General features: G+C 49.1%; 1 protein-coding gene across 1 annotated transcript in view; it reads right to left on the bottom strand.

The window, feature by feature from the left end:
* Positions 1-8,820: 8,820 nt before the first annotated feature.
* Positions 8,821-25,488, bottom strand: part of RPIA (ribose 5-phosphate isomerase A) — a 17,208-nt gene continuing 540 nt past the window's right edge. The window contains exons 2-9 of the mRNA XM_015625388.1: positions 20,058-20,118; positions 17,974-18,029; positions 14,366-14,425; positions 13,453-13,517; positions 13,047-13,115; positions 12,402-12,543; positions 11,815-11,914; positions 8,821-10,008 (exon numbers count right to left, since the gene is read on the bottom strand). Of these exons, the coding sequence (XP_015480874.1) occupies positions 9,911-10,008; positions 11,815-11,914; positions 12,402-12,543; positions 13,047-13,115; positions 13,453-13,517; positions 14,366-14,425; positions 17,974-18,029; positions 20,058-20,118 (651 nt within the window). The 3' untranslated portion in view covers positions 8,821-9,910. The remainder of the gene's footprint in view (positions 10,009-11,814; positions 11,915-12,401; positions 12,544-13,046; positions 13,116-13,452; positions 13,518-14,365; positions 14,426-17,973; positions 18,030-20,057; positions 20,119-25,488) is intronic.

The following is a 25,488-nucleotide window of genomic DNA, read 5'->3' as shown; positions in this document are numbered from 1 at the left end:
AAATGTTTCTACTCCCCTCCCACCACCCTGATCCTCAATATGTAGCCCAGCTTTTTCTAAATGAATCTAACAAATTCTAGATGAAAACATGATTTATGGCTGTAGATATAGCCTCTCCTCTGCCACATGTCAGTCTGGGAAACACCCTGTGAGATCCAGGGAGGTCTTTGGTGAGCTTCCCAAGCTGTGCCCCTTGGACCAGCCCATCCTCAGGGCCTGGAGCTGGATCAGAGCTGCCCCAGCTGATCATCCTCAAGACACCAAAGGTTCCTTGTGTGTTTTACCTTGACTGTTTGGACTGAACTCCCCAAGCACTGCATGTCTGTCTGGAGAGGCCTTGTCTGATCCCAGAAAAACAGGATGTTTTCAAACCATCTGTTTATCAGCAGGGGTGACAACTACTATTGCCAGGTGAAAACTGAGAGTCCTCATCTCTTTTGTCTTCTTGGAACTGTATTGCAAAACAAGCCCTATGGATAGCCAGGGTTTGATCACAACCCAGAAATTCTCTTTAGCAACCTGGCTGCTGGCACCTGAGTGTGTTAAATCAGACCTTTGTGGGTGGTGAAGGCAATGACAGGGCTGATACTGGATGTAGGGGGTGACTGGCTGCCTGGCAAGCAGCCCCATCCCCAGCACAGCCACTTTCACCATCCCTCTGATGGGAAGCAAACAACCCAAATTTGAATGTGTTGGCTTTGTCTCACCCTCCAAAAATCACCTGTTGTGTTTCTGTAGTGACCTGGCTGGTTCCCAGAAAGCATTCCCTGCTCCCACACAGGTTCCATGGAATTTTTCAGTGCACAAATCTCCATATCCTTCCCCTGGTAACACCTCTGCATAGAACAAGCCCAGTGAATGTGTCCCATCAGGGATCCTTCCGTGAAACCATTTGATTTTTAAAACTGCATTTCACTCAAACTTTCAAAACATCTTTTCTCTCCATCTGTGGATCCATCTGCAGCTGACAGTGATTTCTGGTTCATCAGCTCCACCTGCCTCACTGGAGTTGTTCCTGCTTGCTGTGGAGGTGAGGAACACTCACCATGGGTTGTCACCCCCTGATCAGTGGAAGCCTTTTCCTGGATCACATTTTTCTAGCAAGTAAGCAACAGCTTGGGCCAACACGAGGTACTCTGTGTACTTGAGCAGATGTGAAAAAAATCTCATCCTCCATTGAATATTCTGAATTCAGGAAAATCTTGTAGCCATCCTTTCCACTTCTACACATCCCTCCTAGAATCACATTTTCTGCTCTAAGCAATGCAACACTTTCCTGAAGCGTTATTATAGTTCTGTCGTGTTGAGAGATTTGTAGGCAGGAGGGGATGTGGGTCACCTTTGTCTGGGGTGGGCACTCCTAGGAGGTGAGGGGTCCTGCCTAAAATAGATGGGATGAATCCATTTGGCTCTTTCCATAGGGCTCCAGGTTAGTCCAAGCTCGTGTAGCTTTTGAGTGGGAAGTTATGTGAGATAAATCCTATTACTCATGTGGCAAAACTAGGAATAAGTTGTTCCTGGTCCTGCTCTGTCCATCTGTTTGATCAGCAAAATGGGTGCAGAGATGGATCAATAGAAAAATAAACGAATTATAGCAGACAGTATTTGTCTGTGCTTGGCCAGCCATCTGGCTAAATAACAATATTGATCGTGTAAATAATGATATCCCTGAAATACCTTACTTACTCCTCAAGCAATAAATACAGGCCTTAGGGTGTGAATTTCTCCACTGAATTTTTCTTGGGGAAGGCAGCCATCCACCACAGAGTAACAGCAACACGTGGATTCTCTCTCTCACATTGGTTTCGTCTTACCTATTTCTCTTAAATTAGTCAAATGAAGACTAGAAAGGCATCAGGCTTTTTTTCTGCCTCATTTACTGAATATTCAGTTTGAAACTCTGAGTATTATTTAATCGAGAAATGTTTGAGCATTTCTAAGTGTCTAAATGTTTTCTAAGCATTCATTGACCAAACAAAGCTTATTTTCCCCTTTATAACAAAATGATCCCAATGTGGATGACTGAAATAAGAGCTCACATGAGGCACTTAGTGGCTGCACCACTTTTAGGCAGCCCAGTGTAAGAGCTGAGTGAGAACACAGAACTCCTGCAGAAATCATCCCCTGTGTGAGATGCCCCCATCAAGGCTTGGAGAGAAATAAAGGCCCAAGGCCAAGTCAGTTCTGATCCAGAGGGATCCAGAAGCCCAGAGTGAGGGTCTCTGGGGCTGATGGGACCAGCTGATCAGGGGCTCAGAGGGGAGAGCAGGGGCTGTGTCCTGTGTCCTGTGTCCTGGGCACAGCCATGTCCAGCTGGCTCTGTGGCTGCTGGGGTGTCCCTTTGTGACACAGACACATTCCTTTGTGACACAGACATGTCCCTTTGTGACACAGACATGTCCCTTTGTGACACAGACACATTCCTTTGTGACACAGACATGTTCCTTTGTGACACAGACATGTCCCTTTGTGACACAGACATGTCCCTTTGTGACACAGACACATTCCTTTGTGACACAGGGGCCGTGCTGTGCCCAGAGGCCACCGTGACCTCTGGGGGAGTTTTGGGGCACAGAGCCCTGGTGTGCACTGCCCAAGGGCACCTTTCTCAGGAGGCAGCAGCTGCCTGAGAGCCTCTGCAGGAAAGCATGACAGAGACACCCAAGGGGGAGAAGGTGAGTCCCAAATCCCTGCCCACCCAGGGGCTGCTGAGCCTGAAGGGGCAAAGGATGAGCGACTGGGCAGGAAAGAGAGGCTGGTGATGGGACAAGGCTGGGCTTGAACTGTGCCAAGACAGCCCATTCCACCCCTTGCCTCCTCTGTCCCACAGATGGACTTCACACAGCCGCAGGTGGACCATGGGCAGCCACAGAATGAGAAGCACTGCCCAAAAGCTCCTCCTGAGGCACAAAAGGCAGCAAAGGCAGCAGCCCAGGTGGAGCAGGTGTCCTCAGCAGGGGAACAGAGCCATGTCCCACTCCTGCAGAGCCCCTGCTCTGCCCCAGGCCCCTCATCTGCCCAGGGAGCAGCCCAAACCCTCAGCAGGCAGCGAGCACTGCTGGCAGCACCAGAGCTCAGGGAGGGGGCCTGGGCCAACGAGGAGGGAAAGAGGGAAGTCTGCCATCCCCTGCAGCCATGCCCAGGGGAAGACCACATGGAACAAGAGCTCTCCCAAGGGGAAGTCAATGGAATCCTGAACCTGTCCCAAGGGGAAAACGACAGCAGCAAAACATCACTGCATGAAAACTGGAGACGCATCACAATCCAGACTATCTGGGTCAACCCCAAGTACCCAGAGCTCTTCCAGGACCCCCTCCAGGAGGAGACAAAGGAAGAAACTCCTTCCTCAGATGAGCAGGTGCCAGCAGCAGGGGCACAGAGCCCTGCCCCAGACAGCCCCTGCTGCTCTCCCTGTTCCTCACGGACCCAGCTGGCAGCCCAGACCCTCAGTAACCCACAGAGTGTCCACAGGCTGCCCTCCAGCCCCAGGCGGGCTCTGCAGGCTCTGTGCATCCTGCTCTGGTGCTCCTGCATGGAGTTGCAGCTGAATGATTAGTGCCTGCTGCCACTCTAATTCAAATCAGTTCCCTTGGGACAGTTCAGTTGTCAATAAATATTTTTCTATTTGCAAAGAGTGCTGGAGAATCGTCACTGTCCCTCGTTACTGCACAGAGACTCAACCAACGCCTCTCCTGCAGGAGGACACGCCAATAAAAGATGCTGATTTGCCAGCAGTGCTCAGTGAGCCACCTCAGGACCCAGATGGGTTCCAGCAGCACCAGAGATTTGAAAATCAGTGGTTTCGTGATCATTGTGGCCAAGACAGCCGCCAATCACCACCTCACCCATGAGAGCCTCTCTGGGAACAAGTAGCAAAGCACAGAGGGCACCTCTCCACATCAGCTCCCCGAGGCCCTCTGCCAGGAGGTTGTCATCCAGGAGTCTTGGGAATCTCCTGGATTTGTCTTTTCCCAGTTAACATTGTCCATGCAATTGCCCCACAAGGACACAGGTGGTTGGGTTGGTGGTGTCCTGACAGTCCTTAAAGAATAACTCCAATATTCCATGTCCTGGCTGGGTCCCACGATGCCAATGAACAACATCCTCTGACTGGTGTCCAGAATTCTGGGCATTTGAGGTGACAAAATGTCACTTTGAGATAAAGGAGCTTGGATGAAATACTCCGTGCTGACCTGGCATATGTGAGATGTAATCAACTCTACCTTCAGTTCACAGTCTCTAGAACATCCATGATTATTCAGGCTCAGGTATTACATTTACTCCACGGAAAAAAGTCCCAGCTAAGCAACCAAAGAGGTTTTCTTCTTCACAATTTGGGACACACCAAGCTCAGCTGTGGAGAGGGAACATGGAACTGTCCCTGCCTGGAAGCTTAAAAACATGTCCTTCTGATTTTCAGGGAAAAATTCCTACCTGTTTTATCTTTTATACATGACCCAAAACTGATTTAGTTGAAAAACAGAAAAGGCAAGAAATTTCCCAGGCAGGATGGATTAAATGATATTGAACCTGTGAGTAATGTTTTGATGTGATTGTGACTGTCACATGTGGCAAAACCTCCAGCTGTACAATCCAGTGAGCAGAGAAGGTTTTTCTAATTACTCTACCTGAAGATGTTTAATCTGCTAAAAGTCTCTTGCTGACTTGCTTTAAAAGTAATAAAAAGCTCTTGGCCAGACTCGCTGTTGGTGAGGCAAGAGCATCCCAGGAACTGGAAATGAAGCCCACTGAGGATTTGTGGGCATCACAGATATGAATTACAGCAAAGCAACTCCTTGTGCAGCTTCCAAGGATCAGATGAGGGAGCAATAATGGCTTTGGGCTGCTGGGGAGCCTCTGGAAGGAGGCTGGAAAAGGCTGTTGATAGCCAGGGCTATCACAGCAGCAAATCCACAGGAAAAATGAAGAGCCTGAGCAAAATCACTCAGTGCAGCCCCCAAGGGCCCAGCCAGGTCAGCATGTGCTGCTTGAGCTCTCAAACAAGGATGGAAGAAACATTTCATAAATGATAAACCACAGCCCCCAGCTGACCTGCAGAGAAACCTGCACGTAACCTGTCCAAAAAGTGGTGATCTGTGGCAAAAGAGGCTGAGTTTTCCCCAGGTGCTCATATGCAGTGGGTCATACCCTGAAAACCCTCTCAGCAGAAAGTGAGGTTATCTGCTTGCTCTTCAGTTAGACAAGATTTTGGTACATTACTTATGAGCTGTTGGATTTGACTCTTCACTGATCAGATCCATCCTCACTAAGTTACATATAAAAGTAAAGGTGAGAATTACAGTCTCCTCTTCAAAAAATAATACTCATTTAAGGGTTAAGAGGAAGGCAGGACTGTCTGTTTGTTTTTTTCCCCCCAGCAATAAATTAAGATAGTAAGAAAAACATCCCAGTGTACCATCTAGATTTACAGCGGGGTTTTTCAATTTCATTTGTCATTGCCAAATACATTACATTGGGATTAAAATGTAGGGGTTATTAAATACTGATTACAAGAAGACAGCGTGCTGTGGCAGGCAAATAAAACTTGCAAGTTACTGAAATTAAGGCTTTGAAAACGTTTTAAGGGAATTAATGTTTAATTAGAGATTTTGATCTATAAGGCATTCTAGTAATAGCTTCAGGAGGAGATTACACAAACCTATGAGACATTTATAAGCAGAAAGGATACTTGATGTAGTATTTTCTTTAATTAATCCTGCACTGGAAGATCACCACAGGGGAATTTAGTGTTTGATGGACAATAAAAAAGACCATTCCAGTAAGCAGGCACAGAAGCACTTCAGCTTCTGTGGGGGTTTTTGCATTATCAAATTCATGTGCACGTATTTTTAACAATACAGCCTGAGATGAACTTTGAATTTGGTGTGATTAAGAATATTCCTAACTCAACATCCCCAAGTGAACTTGGATATTGAAGTGTTGGGAGGTTTACAGATCTGAGGTATTTGCCTTAATAATCACTTTTCTCCTTCTGTTGAATTTCATCTTTCTGTTACTGAATTCCAGAAACAACATAAATCATCAAAAGCATTTTGCTTTCCAACATGATTGATGGTTTTATCTTTCACTCAGACATTCTTGTACAAAGCCTTCTGTTTCCACTAAAAAAGTTTCTGTAATTTCCTGAAGTCAAACCACGTGGCTGATACTTCACTGTTTTGCTCACTACATTTAATGTTGATGGTCTGATGTGATTTTCACAAGGCTAAAAGTGTCATTAAGGAAGTGTAAGAAGTGTTTGTGTTGTTAGGTGTAAAAACACAAACAGTCCTGGTTCCAGCTACCAAGGTTATGGAGTTACAGGGATGATAAAATTCCTGTTAAAGTTACTGGAAGGGGAAATAAATAAACTTCACAAGTTTTCAGTACAAAAACCCAGCAGTTTTAGGTCCTGAACTTCATCTTTAATCCAAAATGCATCACCCTTCTGCTGATGTACAGAGTAAATTAAGCTGCAAGGACATTTTTGAGGATTCAAAAGGCTTGATAAATTTGAAAAATCACTTTGAAAATGAGGACATCTTCCTTTTCTCCTCCTTTCCTGGTACAGCTGGACCACACAGAGTGTCATTACACAATTTTTTGTTAAATCCACACACTTAAAAAATGGATCTGGCTTTACATTTGAAAGACATTAATGCATATTACAGTTTACTAATATTCCTCACAGCTAATTTTTATCACTGGTTCTGCTATGCTGATTTTCTCCTCATCACTTTAGCTGTAATTGTCTGGTTCAATACCAAGAGCACACATCCTCTATGCTGCCTGCTTAATTATTTTTACCTTTTTTTATTCCACATTTCTCAGATCAGTAATTATGTCAGATCATAAATCCCATCCCACACCAGATTATAATAACTTGACAAATAGTAATACTTTCTATACAACATGGAACAAGGTGAGCTGGTTTAACACACATAATTTTTTTTCTAGTTTGTTTAATTAATTCATCTTAATTATTTAACCTATTAACCACAGGTTAATTAAATTGAATCTGACACACTCTTACTATATTTATATTCCTTTTTTTTTTTTTTTCCTGGATGGAACTAGTGTTTCATTACCTCTGTTGCTCATTAATTTTAGTGCTGCTGTTGCTCTTTGCTTTAACGTTAGTTTCCTCCAGGGCCAAGTTAATCCATAATTCAGTGCTAATGGTAAATCTCTGTGCATTACCCACCACACACAACCCAAAAGGCAACGGGGGGGCTGGATCACATCAGGTAACAGAACCCTCTGCAGAAATGCACCCTAAATAGGCACAACCAGCCTGCCTTGGGTGTAAAAGGACACCTCCTCCCACCTGCTTTTGATAGCATTTTTTTCCCAATGACATCTTCTAAAAATATATCCCTGCTTTTCTTCCCAGGGTGCAAGGGAGCAGGGTGGAAGTGGCAGCCCATTTCTAAAGTCTTCTGAGGAGCACCTTGAAAAATCAAAGCCCAAAGAAAATGCCACAGTGAAACCAGCCAAGGTGGTAAAATCAAATTTGATGAACTCAGGCTCAGGAGCAGCTGCACTGCTTCTGCCCAAGGAAGTGACAGGCAGCTGCAGTGCCTGCCCTCAGCTGGAGATCTACCACAGCATGCTCATCTGTAAACTGCTACCCCTCCAAAAATGTTTGTAATAATTCTGATAGCCTAGAAAAGCAAAGACCAGGGAATAGAAATACCTCTGCTGCCTGTACACTTCACTTTTTCCAACCACGCTTGTGGCAAGGCAGCTGAGCATCAGTGTTAAGTGGCTGTGCTGGTGACAGGGCAGAGCCAGGGCACAAAGCCACCAGGAGGGGATGGACCCCCTGCACCACACTTGAATGTGCTGGCAGATGAAGATGAGGATGGTCATGACAGAGGAGGGAGCCTGGCAGCCTCCAAGGGAAAGGATATGACCATTCCCAAACCCCATCTACTGGCTCTGCAAATGTGAGCTGGGGGAGCTTGCACAAGGATTCAGACCCTAAATTTTCTCCAGGGATTTTAATTCCACACAGACATTTTAATTCCAGCTGTGCATACAGTGCACACCATGCCCATAACCCACAGCCCAAGGCCCACTCAGAGTCCCATCCCAGCAGGGGAATCTGCTGCAGAAGTCCCCACAGGATCTACCCCAGCACCCAGAGTGGATCAGGAATCAGACCTGCCCATCTTCAGGCTAAGGAGCCCCTGCTAAGCACAAAGCTGAATGAGATCACAGCTGGTGCAGGGCCAGAAAGTAATGGTGCAGTAATGGGTTTATTGGCTTTTTGAGAAGGAGCTGTTTGATTTCAGACAGAGGAGAGTCAACAGCAGCATTCACTCCTGCTAATCTCATTTCCAGCAGCACGCTGAGCGAGAAGGCACTTGGGCACTAAGCTGTGCTCGATTGCTCTCTGTTTATCCAGGATTACATTAGGAGCCCAAGAGCACCTGAAAACAGCCCCTAGCCAGAGCTGGGGCTTTGCAAATGGCTTCTGCAGCATCGGGCTTGTGGGAAAAGAAATCCCAGTGTTTCCAGCAAGCTGCTGGCAGTTTGCTCAGTACAAGAGCTGGATTTAGGTGCACAGGTTTTAGATGTCCAAATTGAAGACGGTGTCTGTTGAGGAAAGTACTGCAGATAACAAGTGTTGACCAGATAATCTGGCTCATTTTAAATAATTCATTTACCCTAAGCAAAAGGAAATCAAATGCAGAAGGGTGGATTTGGCCAGGGTGAGGGATTCTTGCAAGGGGGAAGTTAGCAGAAGTTGGTCTGACCATGATCTGCTCCATTATCCACAAAGTAAGTTACTTTAAGAAGAAAATTACCACCAAGTCTGGTATAACAGCTCTTTATTTCAGTGTCTAAAACACAAAGAGAGGGCTTGCATTTCGACATCAGAACCATGCAAAGCACCTATACACCAAAAATGAGATACTGAATGAGTGTCTCTCTCCTGCTACACGTGGAATTTAGGCAGGAAGACTCCGTTTTCCTGTGCGTTCTGCTCTATCCTTCACAAATCAACCAGCTGTGAGGGGTCATAATTAACCTTCATTCCAAACCAAAGCATTTGCCACTGAACACTACTCCACACTGCCCTAAGCTGCTAAAATATGCTCCTGTAAACTTCATCAAGCACCCAGTTCTGTTCTTGGTCTACAAGGACAAAGTCCTGAACATCTCCAGCTACAGGACAGACTTTAATCAGAGGTACTGAATTAAATGAGAGCAGAGTTTGGCTCAAAGGATGAATGTCTCCTCCACACAGAAGCCCAGAAAAGGCCCTTATCAGTGTCCCAGAGAAGGGGATGTAGAGACCACCCTAGGCTCAGAGAATTGTCATGGTGCACAGAGGACAACCAGACATCCTGAACTATTAAAAAACAGTGGTATAGAAAAATAAAAGGCATAAAATACTGAACCAAAAAGGTTCCAAATAAGGCATCAGCAGGTCCCAACTGGATGTGCTCCTGTTTCATACATCACCCTCCCAGCCAGGATAATTAGGAACGATGCAGGATTGTATTTCTGACGTCCATCATTAAGCACTATGAGCAACCAGAAGGGTTCAAGTTCTCTTTCAAAAAAAAGAAAAAAAAACCCTCCAAAAACAAAACCAGGGATTAATGTTTTTGGTAAGTATTTCTTAGAAAAGAAAATAAAAACGTTAAAGCAATTCATTGAAACGATTCATTAAAAAAAGACAACATTCCTGTAAAGTAAAAATATATATATATATAAATAGAATCTATTTTTTGTTTGTTTGTTCACTTGTTTGTTTTTTTTTAAAAAAGACATTCAGCATCACGTCAGCGGATTCTGATGGGCTTTCCCGCGGGTCTCCTGCGACAGCCGCTGCTCCTTAAGGCAAAACGTCGGGTTGGCACCGTCACGACGGCTGAGTCCCCGTGGCAGGGCCCTGTCAGCAGGGCTGCTTCTCCCTCACGCTGACAGAGCCATCCTCCATCCCAAAATACACCACCTCAGCCATGTCGATGAACAGCCCCGTCTCCACCACACCTGCGGAACGAGAGGTTTGTTACTGCCAGAGCCACCCCTGTGCTCGTGTCCTCTGCTCTGCCTGTGCTTTTCCTCGTTAAAAAGCACCAGCGCCTCCACCAGAGGTTTGGAGAAGTGTCCAGCCTGTATCAGCCACACAGGGAGCTTCTGGCAAGTCTTCTCCATGCAGCCACTCCCAGCAAAAACTCTTCAGAGACTGAGAAACAGCTCCCAAAGTTCCCCCGACATTCACGCTGCCCCAGCCACCACTGTCGCACCAACACAATCATGAGAAAAGCATTTTCTGCCATCTGATGACTCCCTTTGCCTTTAAACTCATCTGAAACACCACCCTGTAAGAGATCACCTGGCTAACACTTGTTCAAATTTTAAGACTCAGCAGCTCTGGTGCTACCTCTGCAATTTGTAGCCCATTTGTAAATGTACTTTAGATTGCATTTAATTATGGGGTGCTCCTAACTTCACAGTGATCACTGAGACACAGCCAGAGGCCAGGAAGGTGGACAGAAACAGAGGACAAGGGCTACCACAAGCACAAGGTGGCCAAAACCCTTCTACCAGCACTGCATTTAGGCCTCAACAGCTTCACATTTATGCTCATCCACTTCTGGGTAGGGAAGATCTTCCCTTAGCAGTTCCATTTCTGAGCAGAAAACAGTGCTGAGACCAAACCCACAGGATGGAACAGGTCCCAGTGGTTTTTCTCAACCAAAAAGAGATGCAGGGAAGAAGTTCCTGCTGTGCAGAGCAACCTCTTGCACAGACACAGCTCTAATGACAAAGAGATTTGTGCAGCCACGGGCAGCAACTGCATTAGGATATGAAACACTGCACCAGGGGCAGCCCAGACCAGCAGTGGTCACCAGAGATCCCTTCCAACCCCAACAGTTCTGTGATTCTGTGACAAGAACTACTGAGGGAAGCAAAACCACTGACCAGAAACAACTACAAGTTACTGGCCACTCTTCACTCAGCCAACACCCACAGCCTCTGCCTGGCCTGGTGCTTCAGTCCTGGAGCCAGGACAATATATGGCTGTTTGTGGGCATGCTGGTGTTTGTGCAACGAGATCCCAACCTGTTCCTGCATGTTCTGGCAACACATGGGCAGTCAGTGAAGGCAGCTGTGTGAAGGCAGGACTTCAGGGACAGGCTTTGCCAAGGTAACTGGAAAGACACCCAGATTCTGCTTCCCTGAAGTTCAGAGTGCCAGTGCCCCTGGGCAGAGCTGGATGGTCCAGAGGCAGCTCTTGCCTGGGCAGCAGGTCTCATGCAAGGCAGGAGTCCCTGCAGAGAGGCTGTTTTATTTGCAAACAGAGCACTCAGCCACTGCTGCTCGAGCCCAGCAAGAGCTTGGGTACACTTCACCCTCACAGCAGGGAGGGTCTCCCAATGGGAATGGGATGCAGAGCTGTAAGCAGCTCCTGGAAAATACCACAGACAGTGCAAACCCTCCCTCCAGAGTGCACCACTGTTTCCACTAAAAGTCCCTCTCTAAATGGGCACAAGGAGGGTAAGGGAGAGGACAGGACTGTTGTGCCTAATGGGAAACTGTCAACATCAACAGCAGCACTTGAGTTTTCACCACTGTATGGAAAAAGCCACATGGGCACCATGTACCAATTGTACCAATTGAGCTGACTGCTCTTGAGTAGAAAGACATGCAGGGACCTGCAGGAGGGCAGCAAACACACACACACACACACATTTCCTCATATCCAGGAGAGAGCTGACACAGTCCAGGTTACTTATCACACACCAAGCCTCAGCCAGCTTTTTGTGTTTTTTTAAAAACCACAGACATCACCTGGTATCATCTTTATAGCGCTGTTCACTTCACGCCACTCGTGAACCTTGTCAAACTTCCAGTCCAGGATGAAGTTCCCATTGTCTGTCACCACAGGGCCCTGGAAGCAAACCCAGTTGTCATGGCATGAGCTCTGAGTCTCCTGATCCCAGCCAGGGATTGTCAGAGCCCTCACTGGGACCACTGCAGTGGTTTAGAGTCATCATTCAAGCAAACTGGGGCCATCCCCACAATAAACCTGTCAGTGGAACCATGACCCCCAACTCGAGATCCTCCTTGGCAGGTCAGACTGCCCTGCAGCCCCCCAGCACCCCCAGGGCAGCAGGTCAGACCAGTCTGGCAATCCCTCTGCTCCCTGCTCTGGGATGTTTCTTTAGGAGTCACAGCCAGAAAGGCTTTCAACGAGCAGCCTGAACACCTAAACACACAATTCAGTAACCCAAATGTAATAAGGAGGAATTACACAAGATGTCACTTGTGGGAGTGAAAGCCCAGGTTTCACTAGATAAAGGGCTTGACCTCTGGTCCTCCCTTTGCCCACATTGAGGTGGTTCCTCAGGGGAAGCAGGGCTGACAGGGATACTCACTGCTTTGTTAACAGCCATCCGCAGCTCCACGACACCGCCAAATTTTTTGGTCAGGGCTCTGGTGACAGGGACATAAGACATGGGGATCACCTCGATTGGAACTCCCTTCTTCCACTGCTCCCCAAGGCTGTCAGACTTTTTCCTGAGGGCACAGTTTGAGGTGGGATTAGTGTTGGACATTACAGTGCTGACACCATTAACATCACCCCAGGCCCTCTGCAAACCCCTCAGGCCCAAGGCTCAGGAGGACACAGGGTCCATGTGTGCCCTGCTGCAGCACGAGCCAGTTTAATGCACAATGCTCTACCCACTCACAAACCCTGTTTTGATATGTTTTGGACCAGCAGAACAGAAGCTGTTTTTTCCACAGCCCCATGGCTGGAAAATTTATCCCATGCTGACAATCACTAAGCTCAGAGAGCAGAACTGCCACTTCCCCACAAGCTCTGCTGACTCCAAAGCAGGCCTGCTGAGTTGAAAATTAAGAAAAAAAGATAAATTGAATTGCTGAAATACTGGGAGCCAGGCTCATTTCCATCCATTCCTGCTCTCCTGTAACCATAGGAATGACAATAATGGCCTAACACAGCACCATCTGAAACCTCCCAGGGAGGAGAAAGGAATTATGAACAGTAATATCTTCACCTGTAATCAGCAATAACAATGAAGCACTTTGCAAATCCTGCAACTATCTTCTCCTGTGTCAAGCAGCCACTGCAAGGGGGAAAAAAATAAAAACAAAACCAGAAAACATCAGACTGCTCCTCACTGTGCCTAATGGCCTTGAAGTCCAGTCCCCTCCAATATCTTCCTGCTGGTTTTGGTGCTGGCATTGCCCCACACCTTACCCTCCTTATCCCCACCCCTCACCTTGTGCCCCTTGTCCCTGGCAGCCTTGGCCAGGAGCCATCTCCCACTGTGGGTGGACACACAGCCCTGCACAAGGATCCCCTCCAGCCCAGCCCAGAGACACCCACAGCCACACAGGGATGCTCAGAGCCCCCACCACCAGCACTGAGAGACAGACAGACAGACAGACAGCAAGGCTCACCCGCCACCTTTGATAAGGTTGAGGTCAGAGTCCACCTCATCTGCTCCATCGATGGCAACATCAAGCTGTGGGAAGAGGAGGAAATTGATGTGGGAACCCCTTCTGTGCAGCATCCAGGCCCTGCTCCTGCTGCAGCTCTGGGGGTGCAACATCCCAAGCTGTCACAAATGTCACCAGAGCTGGGAGCACCTTGATGCCAGCCTGACCAGAGACAAGTGTCTGATGGGCCACCCAAGGATACCCTGAGACCACTCAAGCCCCTCTAACAACCACAGGCATGTGAGAGGAAGAGAAACCCAAACCAACTGCTGGCCTGAAAGGCACATCTCTTTAGCCTCTGGTGTTGTTTAAGGAGCAGCGTGCAAGATTTTCCCAGGACACATCTTTGACAGCTCAGCAATATCCCTGTCTCAAGCCTCATCTTGGAAGAGATGCCAAGCACCTGGAGACAACACAACTCAGCAGCCTTCTTGCCATCTAAAGGGACAAGAACTAAGACAGAACTTGGGGGAAAAATAAACTACACCTGTTACAATCACAGTATCATTAAGGTTAGAAAAGACCTCTAAGATCAGTCCAACCATTCAACAAACCCTGCCAGATCCCCACTAAACCATGTCTAAACATCATATCTAAATGTTTTTTGAACACTTCCAGGGATGCTGATTCCACCACTGCCCTGGGCAGCCTGTTCCAGTGCTTAACCAACCTTTCAGTGGAGAAATTTTTCTTAATACCCAATCTGAACCTCCTGTGGCACAACTTGAGGCCATTTCCTGTTGTTCCAACTCGAGTTCTCACTGATGTTCTGCAGCGTGGCTGCCCAAACTCAGCCTCAGGGGAGGACTAAGGAGCCTGGATGCTTTCTGAAGGACCAGGTGAGAGGAGGTCTCACCTCCCTGGTCCCACTCACCTCTGGATTTCGGTCCAAGTCACTCAGTGTTAAGCCGTTCTGCAGGATCAGCTGACGGGCCTGTGCACCAAGAAGACAACAAACACCATTCACCAGTGGTAGGAAAGGAAAACAGACTCTTGGTGTCATCCCCTGGCTGCAGCAAGGATGGAGCCTCTCTGGGAGAGCTCCACTGCTCCACTCTGAGCTCATGGAGTGGCTGCAGCAAGGAGAAAATGATGTTTCCAGACCAGAGCTGTTTAATCAAAAGAAAATCCTGTTGCTGATTTGAACTAAAATGCTCAGGTGGTACAACAGGACTCCTGGGTTTGGGTCTCTCCGTACTAAATAGCAGGAGGCCTCATCAGCTTGGTGGGAATCACTTGTATCTAAGCACTAAAGCAGACATGGAATTTTTAAATATTATGCTGTTTCTGCTTGGACATCGTTCTCCCTCTCACCAACCCAGCCCTTCTTATCTCCTTCAGCTGAAAAATGGGATCAAGAGACTTAAATATTTATACCACAGCAACGTGAAACTAACATAGAAAGTATTTTTCATATTGGAAATAAGCTAAAAAGTAAACAACAAACGCACAACTCGTGAGGAAAGTGTGGGAAGCTGCTGAAACAGCTGCTTGGTGGCTCTGACCTACGTTTCCTGCAGCGGCTGTGTGTTTCCCTCTAGTGGCAACACAACACAGGGTTGTGCAGCCAGAGCTGCCCCTGCCCAGTCCCTCAGCTTATACAGGGAATCACAGAATTGTTTAGCCAGCTTTGCTGACACCGAGTCCAGCCCTTAACGCAGCACTGCCCAGGCCACGGCTAACCCATGTCCCCAAGTGCCACATGTAAGGGCTCTTACATCCCTCCAGGGACGGTGACTCCAGCACTGCCCTGGGCAGCCTCTTCCATGCTTGACCACCTTCCCAGGGAAGAAATTTTCCCTAATAGCCATCTAATCTAAACCTCTCCTGGCACAACCTAGGGCCAATTCCTCTTGTCCTGTTAATTCTTACTTGTGAGAAGAGATCAACCCCGACGTGGCTGTCCCCCCCGCCCCCTCTGCTGCTCCTCACACCTGTGCCCAGACCCTTCCCCAGCTCCTCTCCCTTCTCTGGACACACTCCAGCCCCTCAGTGCCCTTCTTGTCACGAGGCACAAAACTGCACACAGGATTTGAGGTCTGGCCTCACCAGTGCTGACCCAGGCCAGGTCCCCTTGTTGAACCTCAGATTGTTGGCCTTGGTCCCTCCATCCAGCCTGTCCAGATCCCTCTGCAGAGCCTTCCTGCCCTCCAGCAGATCAACACTCCCACCCAACTCAGTGTCATCTGCAGGATCTCTAACTGGTTAAATTTGCTATGTTACAAATCATCATTCAAGTGAGATTCCCCCCTTGAACAGGTTCTGCTCAAGTCCAAAGTTGCTACCATGCTGCAGCTAGACAAAGAAACCCCAGTGCAATAGCCTGGATCAGCTGATTCCCCTGAATTCTACCCACTAACACTAGCAAAAGTGTGTCAGTCACAGGTCCTAGAACCCCAGAAACATTAGAATTAGCAGGTGGCACTCCTGGCAAAAAGATATCATTTGAATAGTTTATCATGGCACTTCCAAGCATGCAGTTTTAACACCCATGGGCTGTGGGGCCCTAAGGACTCACAAAAGGAAATGAATAAAAATCAGTGGGTTGACATTCATCACATGGTGTCCACAAAAGGAGATTTCAGGGATCTGGGGAATTGAAAGCATTGAAAAACACTGTGCTGCACATGCAGGCCAGACCCTGAACGGGCTTAGAGTCAGCAGTGTGGCAATGAGGTGGCTTGGCTCTCTCCAGGCTCTGCTTGCAAGGCAATGGGAGCAGTGGGAATCAAAAGCAGAGCTCCCAGAACTGAGGGAAAAGTGGTGGTAACTGCACAGCACTCGACAGGAGCAGTCCCACTCCGTGCTCTCGTCCCGGTGAAAAGAGAACGCAAATGCCAGGGGACAGATACTTACCCTGCTCTAGCTTTACTGATGGTGATGGATTAATGACCTGACAACAGGGAAAGGAGGAGTCTAAAAGCCACTGAAACCAACTCTTCCTTGCCAGTGACCTCAGGCAGCCATCTACACCTGTACATAGTGAAAATAAAATGCTGTTTTGCTGGCCTGGGAACACTCCACTCGGAATTGGCTGAGGTCTAAGGCACTGCAAGAGATACAAGCCAGCCCCATGTTGGGAATTTTGGCTCCTGCCAAAAGGTGTACAATCTCTCTCTACCCTTTAACAGCAACTTTTTTGTTTTACTGGTAAGAAACTCGGTGGTGTTAAATGAACTATGACAACATTTCAAGGCAGGACAGGCTCCAGCCCATGCTCACTACAAGAGCTTCATCAATATTTTCTTTAAGAACTAATGACTGAACTCAGAGCACTTCTAGATTCAAAAGGGACATGGCATTTCAGGGTGGGAATCATGTGAGACAGATCAAAGACAGACTCTCACCACAGTCTCTATCATCAACAGATGTACTGATACAGGGTAGGTTGGTTTTTTTTTTTACACTTTCTGGCCTTTGCAGAACCTTGCATTATAGCCCAGTTGTTTGCAACAGCTGGGAAGAGAGAGCCCTGACACCCCCACAGCTAAATAACTGCAGGGTAAGAGGATGTTAGGTTTTCCTAAGATTTTAGGATAATTCAGGTTGGTCTCTATCCAACCTCCAGGTCAAAGCAGGGTCAGCTCCCAGGTTGCTCAGGGCTTTACCCACCCAGTCCCAGAAAACCTCACAGGACAGGCTCTGCCCTGCATGCCACACTGCCTGACTGCCCTCACGGTGACAAGGCTGTGACAAAAGTACAGTCCCCAGGCCCACAGCAGGACCACGAGAAGGACACATGTCCAACTCCTCGACTGGGGTATTGCCACCCAGACTTGAAGACCCCTCGGATGGTCCCTACCATGTCACCTCTGCCTCCCCAAAAGGAGGTTCCCACCTCAGGGAACACAAGCAAAGAGACCAAAGCCAGCTGCCAGCCATGGGAGATGCTCAGAAGCTTCCCCAGCAGATCTGTATTCCACCACCATGCCAGGTTCTTCCTCTCCCTCCAGCCCTCTCAACATCTCAGCATCTATCTATAACCAATTCCTGCAAAGACTGCACTGCAAACGAGAGGTTAAGCCAATTTCTCTTCTGACATTTCTCATCAAATCCAGTTGATGCATTTGAAATTCCTGCTGAAGACACAAGAGCTTGGTATTATTCTTTACAGCTATCAGGGCTGATACAGACCCAAAGGAGACAAAGTGAGCTTTGCACTATGAGTCTAATTCACCACTAAGCAGCATTCTCCTGCAAGTGAGATCCAGAGGAAGCCACACACCAACCCTGACACAACCAGCCTTACCACACTGGCTGATAATATAGCTCCCAGCCTGGAGTTCAGGTCAGGGTAACACAGCATCATCACCCTCTTGGTGACATCCTTCTGTAGGCTGCACCACGACTGCTTTCACTGGTGCTTTGGTTCATTCACAGCCCTGAGAAGCAGAGAGAGGCAAGGTGGCCTCCCACAGCTCAGGGGGAGATCCCCTGCAGGAGTGTTTGGAGTGGCAGGAAGCAAAGGAGGAAAGCACTCACCTGAAAGGATGTAGGGATGCAGACAATTGTCAGGTTCTCCTCCTTAACTCGCTCAGCTGCAGGGAAAAAAGCAGAAACCTTGGTTTGTTCATTGCACAAGGCAAAAACACAGCAACTTTCACTTTAAGAAACCTCAGTTCAGTGCAGCCCCTCTGATTCACTGCAATTACTTGCTTGGCTTGCAAATAACTCAGTCACGCTCAAAATGCAAACAGGTGCCCCCCTCCATAAGCTGAGGCTCAGTTTCAACAGTCAGAAATGTTTTAACACCCATTCTGGCCCAGCCCAAGCCACCATGAGCCATTAACCTTTATGTCTCCAGCAGCAGAGGAGCTCCATCAGCAAATCCTCACCTGGGAAATTGGCCCCATCCCCTCTCTCACTCCATTAGACAGGTTTTTGCTACTCTCCATGTAAACACACAGCTCCAGCAGCTGTCTGAAAGGTTTGCTGGCTTGTTGCCCTGGGGACATCACATTAATTTATTATAGAACATTCAAATATATAGCAGGGAAAGAACTAATAAAGTACAGTATTCCATTAAATGGAAGGAAATATTTCCTCCCCCAGGCTAACCTCAAATGACTAAAATCTATTACTAAGATATCATTACGGACAAAATGTTATTTTAGTAATTACAACTCTCAGGCACAAGCCAGCAGCCCAAGAGTCAGCAAGAGCTCATGCACCAGAGCAGACACACGAGGACCATGCTCCAAGGTAATGCTGCTGCTGCTGGAAGGACTGAACATGCAATACGTGAGGCTGGATGTTGTTACAAGCCATATCCCAGTTCTAAAGCAATCAGGAGACATGAAAAGCCAGAATGTGCAGCTTGGAACAGCCACTCCTCTTCAAACACAATAGCCATTTATTTAGAGACTGATTCTATGCTCAAGGAGGGAGTGGTTGCAGTACTGAGCCAAGCCCAGAAGGCTGAACAGCAGTTCCCAGACAATAAAGTGCATCACACAGAGTGGGGAAATGGGTGACAAGGGGCAGCCCCAGCACTGCTGTGTCCCTGCACAGGGGAGGGCTGGGCTCTGCTCAGAACTCAGCATGCTCTGGGCTGCAGGACAGCTCTGCCCAAGGGAGCTGGAGTCACCAGGGGACTCCCCAGACAGGGAGACACCCAGGTGGGACACACGGAACTGTGCTGTCCAGGGAAGTGGTGCAATCTTCATACCTGGAAGTGTGGATGTAACACTTGGGAATATGGTTTGGTGGTGAACACAGTGATGCTGCACTGGATTTGAGGGTCTTGGAGGTGTTTTCCAACCTTCATGATTCTGTAGTTCCCTCTCTGTATCCAAGCAAGACCCCCAAGAACAACAGGGCTGATCCTGTGCTCCCAATCCACCACGGCCCCCACAGCTGCTCTGCATCCAAGGACATCTAAAGTTCGCCTCCACAATCTGATCCAGGGCTGAGCGTGCCTTGCAAAGGAACTTTAGACCTCTGCACCCTCTGTAATGAGCCATGACAATAATTACCCTCACACTCACTTTGCAAAACTGCATTTGCCTCACTTGCATATTTTGCTGAAATTTTCTGAATCACGCCCTGAACAAAACCCTGCACCTGGAGCAAGCAGGTAAACCTGACTGCGGGATACATAAATAAAATGCAGCAGGATTTCACATTCCTTGTTTTCATTACACCTCAGCAGGGCCCTCAGTGTGAATTGTGTGGATGTGGGGAGCAAAATGAGCCACAGGCAAACAGGTTAAAGGAAGCAGAGCAGCTGCATGGCCTCGAGCCACACAGCAAGTCAGCACTGGGCAAAGCTGGAACCAGACCAAGGAGTTCAGCTCCAGTTTGGGTGCCAGTGGAGAGCTTTTCCTGGCTGTGTGGGGAGAACAGGTGGCAAATCATTACCTCCTCAGGACTCTCAGGCAAGAAATTTGGAGCCCAACACTCCGTTTTAACCTTCAGGTTCAAGCAGGACACAGCAGCCAGTGAACAGACCCAAGGCATCAGCTCCAAGTCAGCATGCAGGTGATTTAGGGTGTTTCTTAAGTATTTGGGGCAGGTGGAAAAGGGGACTTTTTGTGGTGGGAGGGACAGGAAGGGGAGCATCCTACCTAATCGTTGTACTGCATGTACAATCGTAGATCCACTTCCGATGCCAAGAACTTGATTGTTCTGCAAGACAAAGAGAGGCAGAGAAATGCTGTTACTGGAGGCTCTGTCCACTTTCCCCAGTAAAACTGGCATTATAAACACATGCAAGAGGAGCCCTGTCCAGGGATGCACGTGGACACAGCACCTCAGCACTCTGCAGGCAAGGGAGGGAACACACTGTGCCAGCGAGGGCACGGCCATGGTCTGCAGCCAAGGGATTTTAATCAACTCTTCCTCTCATTAAAGGACATGTGCTTGCTAATTACCAGCACAGTCCGATCTCAGGGTGTTCAATGCACACTCACTGGTGGTTGCTGGCATTCCATGAAAGCTCTCCTGCCGGAAAGCTGTGAATTTCAGACAATACCACAGAGGAAGAAGGGGAAACAACCTCAAGATAAAATCTCCCAAGGAAGCCACACAGTAACAGGCTGGGTTTGCTGCCAACCATATCGTTAGTAAACAGCACAGATGCACCAGCAGCCAAAGCAGAGCACAGCAGCTGTTCCTGTGAACAATAAAAAATGTTTTCCAAAACAGAGTGTAAAGCTGCCTATAGGAGAGTCCAGCAAAACTTGGAAGGTGGCTGAGCCTGGCAGCATATGCTGAAGAGGACAAAATTTTAACCACAGCTCCATCCTGGCTTTTCTCTGCATATTGCCTGATTTAAGAAGGATCACTGCCCTGTCATCCTTAACACTGATACACTCCTAAAAGCTACTGCAAGTTGGGTGCACTTGTGTTACTTCTGCAAGACATATTCTCTGCCATGTCAGTCTCTGCTTATTATCAACTCAGTTTCCCACTCCCTGGAAGTGACCTGCAGCCTTCTGCATTTCCCATTTTCAGTGTACTTCGTTTTCTTTGGCTGGGATCCAAAGTTTAAATTGACTTAAAGAGGCCCAATATCACCACAGAGACTTCAGATGAGGAAGATACCAAGACAACCAGAGATGCAGGCACAGAGTTGTTGTGCATTATCTCTTGGACATTAAACAGATCTGGAGCTCTTTCCTCATGTGCAGCAAATCCAGAGCTCTCTAGAAATTGTGGCCAGAGTTCGGCAGCTGTGGAAAAAGCCACACCTGCAGCACTTCAACCAGCTAAAATCTTGCTGTCACGCACGTTTACCTGGAACGGTGGAGTTCAAGACAGGTCACACTCCCCTAGGATTAGTCATTTCTCTTGCTTCTGTAAGTTAAAAACTTAAAGAAAACAGAAATTCTCCAAAACCAGAGGCTCAGCTTCCATCCCAGCCCTCACTAACCACCGTGACTCTGCAAAAGCTGGGCACAGCAACAGGTCACTGCTGCACACCTGCAACATGGCCAGCAGAAACCCAACAGCTCCTGAGGTTCTCACTGTCACCCACCCAGCAGGCAGAGCCAAGCAAGGCCAGCCAAGGAAAGGACAAGCAAAGCTGTGCACAGGCTGGCAGGACATGGGCAGTACCAGCATTCCCAAAAGACTTGTTTTAACCTGGGAAGAGGCAGTTTCTTCTCTTTGCCCTCATTTCTGTAGGGTGGGACACCTTCTTAGAGCAGCTGGGTACCCTAAAGGGATGAGGAAAGCCTCAGTGTTGGCAACTCCACTGTAATGAAGGAGGAAGAGCTCAAAAGGGTCCCAGCCTATCCATTTATAAGTGATTAGAGGTGAAGCAGCCCTTTAAATCAGTCTAAACCGGTGCTGTCACAGCCCCTGCCTTACCATGACTTCCACCTCTCCCTCCTCAGCTCCAACCCCAGCCAGACCAGGGGCAAAACCAACCCCAAGACATCCACTCTTAAAAACAAGGGCAGGGCAAACATTGGTGAGAAGCAGAGCACTGAGGAGCAGCACCTCATGCAAAAACATCACATTTCAAGTTGCTCACCAAAAGCCCACCTAACAAAACCAAGGCACTGAGCCACAGCACATATGGGTGAAGTGGGCAGTGACCACAGCATTTTTTCAGCCAACCCAAGGGCCTAAAGACACTGCCCAGCATTAAAGAAGCCAACAAGACAACACACGTGGAGCAGTATCAGCAGCACACAGGCACTGGCCAGTCCAACCTAAGTTTCCAAGAGTAGAGAACAAAGAGATCCAGCAAAAAGCAGTAGATAAATACAGAGCAAAGCCCAAAGTTCGCTCAGTCCTCTCTAGGGCAGCAGGACATAGGGCAGTATCTGTATTTTCATTTCTAACAGAGGTCCCGCCTTCAGAGGTGTTGTATAAACGCAAAGCCAGCTCTCCCCAAGCAGCTTACAGCTCTAAAGCCACAAGCCCTGTGCCAGCCCCACTCCCCCAAGCTGTCACAGCCCCACAGCCTCTGAGGTTGGTCATCTCAGTGTCCACTCCAGAACTGGGGACCTCTGCTCCTGCAGCTGCCCGGGGACAAGCACTGAGGGTAAACACACTTACCTAGCTTTAATAAAAAAATAAAAAATAAATAAAAAAAAAAAAAGAACCAAGTTTTCCTCTCCTAATCCCCCCTCCCACACCCAGGTTTACATCCGCCACACAAGGAGCTGCTGTCCTGGCAAGGCAGGGATGGGTGTGAAGGTGGATGCCAAGCAAGGAGCCTCATCCTGCACCAGTCCCAAGCCCCTGGTGCCACAGATTTATGGCACAGTTGAGCAAGAGAGATTTGTCCAGCAGAACCAAACTCTGGTGTCTCCCACACATCCCTGCTGTGCAAGGGAAGCCTCAGCTTTGCTTTCAGGGATAACACTGCTCCCTCCTGAGGGCTCTAACAAGCAAACACAAAGGTATCCATTACAAACAGCAGCTACCCCCTGGCAGTGCAAACTGACAGCTGAGACCATCCAGCTCCTGGGCAGTGACTCTGAGCTCCTTCTCCACCAGTTCTTGAAGCCAGCTTGCACAAGCATCAGGCTATTACCCCAGACACTGCCTCATTTACTTAACCAGCATCACAAGCTGGACATTGAACTTTAATCAGCTGGGACACAGCCAGAAACATTATGCTAAGTTTGCCTGGCCATAAAACAGCACAGAGGCCAGCTATTTCACTATGAAAGTCCAAAAGTACTGGTTTTACTCCAAATCAAACCCTCATTTATGGTAACTCACAGCAACAGTGGTGTCTTGGCTCCACACCTTGTGAGGTGTCCTTCCTCCCACGACCCCTCAATGCACAATTTTGTGCTTGCCTTGGGTAAGAAAGGGGATTTTTACACCCAGGCTCCCCCATCTCCCAGACTGATCACTGTTGATCGTGTTGGCCTGGCAGGGCCTGGGTCTCAAAGCATGTGGCTGTGCTCCCTCAGGCACCTACAGACTGCTCAGAGGAAGGGGGCTGCAGAACAAGCCAAACTTTCATGGGACATAAAGGAAGCCATCAGCAACTGAACCTCAAAACACTAACCTAGCGAGGGGGGAATGGGAAGGAAAAGGGACTTTTTTTTTCTCCCCTAACTGCTAATATCCACTTTCTTAGCAAATCCTCACCCCAATTTCACCACTGCTATTGCGAAAGGGCTGGCACAGCAAACGCTGCGATAAACCCCTGCGTGACTGTAACCGTTGATCGTCCAAATCAGACTGTGCCAAACTTCAGGCAGCTCCAGCCAGCCCTATCTGACATTCAAGGGACTGATTCAAGCCCCTGGCTGTATTTCCCTTCCTGCAGAGGAAAAGACAGAATCCCCTGGTCAAGGACTGTTGCTCCTTGCTTGGGTGCTCAGAAATGGGGTGCAGCAGCAGCGCGTTCTGGACTTGGAGAAAGGCACAGTACATGGCATTAGCCGGAACTCCCACCACAGCCCAGCTCGCAGGAGGGTGCACAGTGAAGGGCTGGAGGTGCAAGACATTGCCCCAAATTCAGTGTACACAGTGCTGAGCTGGATCAAGCATGAAGCTGCTGCCAGGGAGGCACACACTGGGGAAGGAAAAGCAGTTTTCTCCCTTCGCCTCAGCTAGGAGTGAAGTCCAAAGAGAAGGAGAAAGAGGCTCAGCAGGAGCTCTTTCTGCTTATCCATGCACCCCAGGGTCCCCCTCTGAACCCAGGACTGTTGATGCTCCGAATGGAGGGGAGAGGAGGTATTCTCAGTGTCCCCCACTGCATCCGTGAACCTCAGGGGTGCTCTATGTACTGCAGGAGTCTGTGCCACCTGAAGCCCATTCATATCCCGGGAAGTTCAGTACATTCCATGGCCATTCCATACACTGGGGAGTCCCAGCACCCCACAGCCTGCCCCTGCACCTGGAGCTGTGTCACACAGCCCTGGGTCTGTCTGTGCACTGGAAGGCTCCATGCACCCTTATGTTTTGTGGCTGCTCTGTGTTTTGTGGGGTCCCGGCACCCCAGAGTTTATCTGTGCACCCCAGGGCTCATCCATGCACCAGAGATTCTGTGTACCCCACGGCCCCTCTGTGCATTGCGGCATCCCAGCACCCCAAAGCCCGTCCGGGCACCCGGAGCCACTCCATGAACTGCAGGGTCCATCTGTGCTCTGGGAGAGTCCATGGCTGCTCTGTGCTTTGGGGTGTCCCTGCACCCCAGAATCGCTCCATGCATCCCAGGGTCGGTCCGTGCACCGGGGGACTCTGCACACCCTGTGGCCGCTTCGTGCTTTGGGGAGTCCCGGCACCGCAGAGCCACTCTGTATGCTGGGGGATCCCTGCATCCCGGAGCCTGTCCATGCACTGGGAAGCTCCGTGCACTTCACTGCTACTCCACGTACTGGGGGGGTCCCTGCAATCCAGAGTCGCTCCACGAACTGGAAAAACCCGTGCACCCCGTGGCCTCTCTGTGCTTTGCTGAGTCCCGACACCTCGGAGTGACTCCGTGCACCGGGGGACTCGGTGCAACTCGGCCACTTGGTGTATTCAGAGTGCCAGTGCCCCAGAGCCTGTCCCTGCGCCCGGAGCCGCTCCACGCAGCCCGGGACCCGTCCGTGCCTCCGGAGACTCCGTGCCCCATGTGGCCGCTCCGTGCATTAGGGGATCTCTGCACACCGGAGTCGCTCCGTGCACCCCGAGCTCCGTCCGGGGTTTAGGGGGGAGTCTCTGCACCCCGGAGTCGCTCCGTGCACCCTGAGCTCCGTCCGCTCACTGGGGGACTCCATGCACCACTCGTGCATTGGAGGGATCCCGGCACCCCGGAGCCTGTCCCTGCACTCCGGGATCTCTGTGCACCAGGGGCTCCGTGCACTCCAAAGCCGGTCCATGCTTTGGGAAGCTCCGTGCACCCCGCGGCGGCTCAGTGTATCGGGGGGTCCCAGCACACCAGATCCTGTCCCGGCACCCCGGAGCCACTCCGTGTACTGGGGTCCCGACACCCCAGCTCCTGTCCCGGCACTCTGGAGCCCCTCCGTGCACTCCCTGGCCACTGCATGCATTGGGGGACCCCAGCACCCTGCAGCCACTCTGTGCTTTGGGAAGTCC

The sequence above is a fragment of the Parus major genome, chromosome 4 (genome assembly GCF_001522545.3).
Source record: "Parus major isolate Abel chromosome 4, Parus_major1.1, whole genome shotgun sequence".
Taxonomy (NCBI): Eukaryota; Metazoa; Chordata; class Aves; order Passeriformes; family Paridae; genus Parus; species Parus major.
This window is presented reverse-complemented; position numbering and strand designations above follow the sequence as displayed.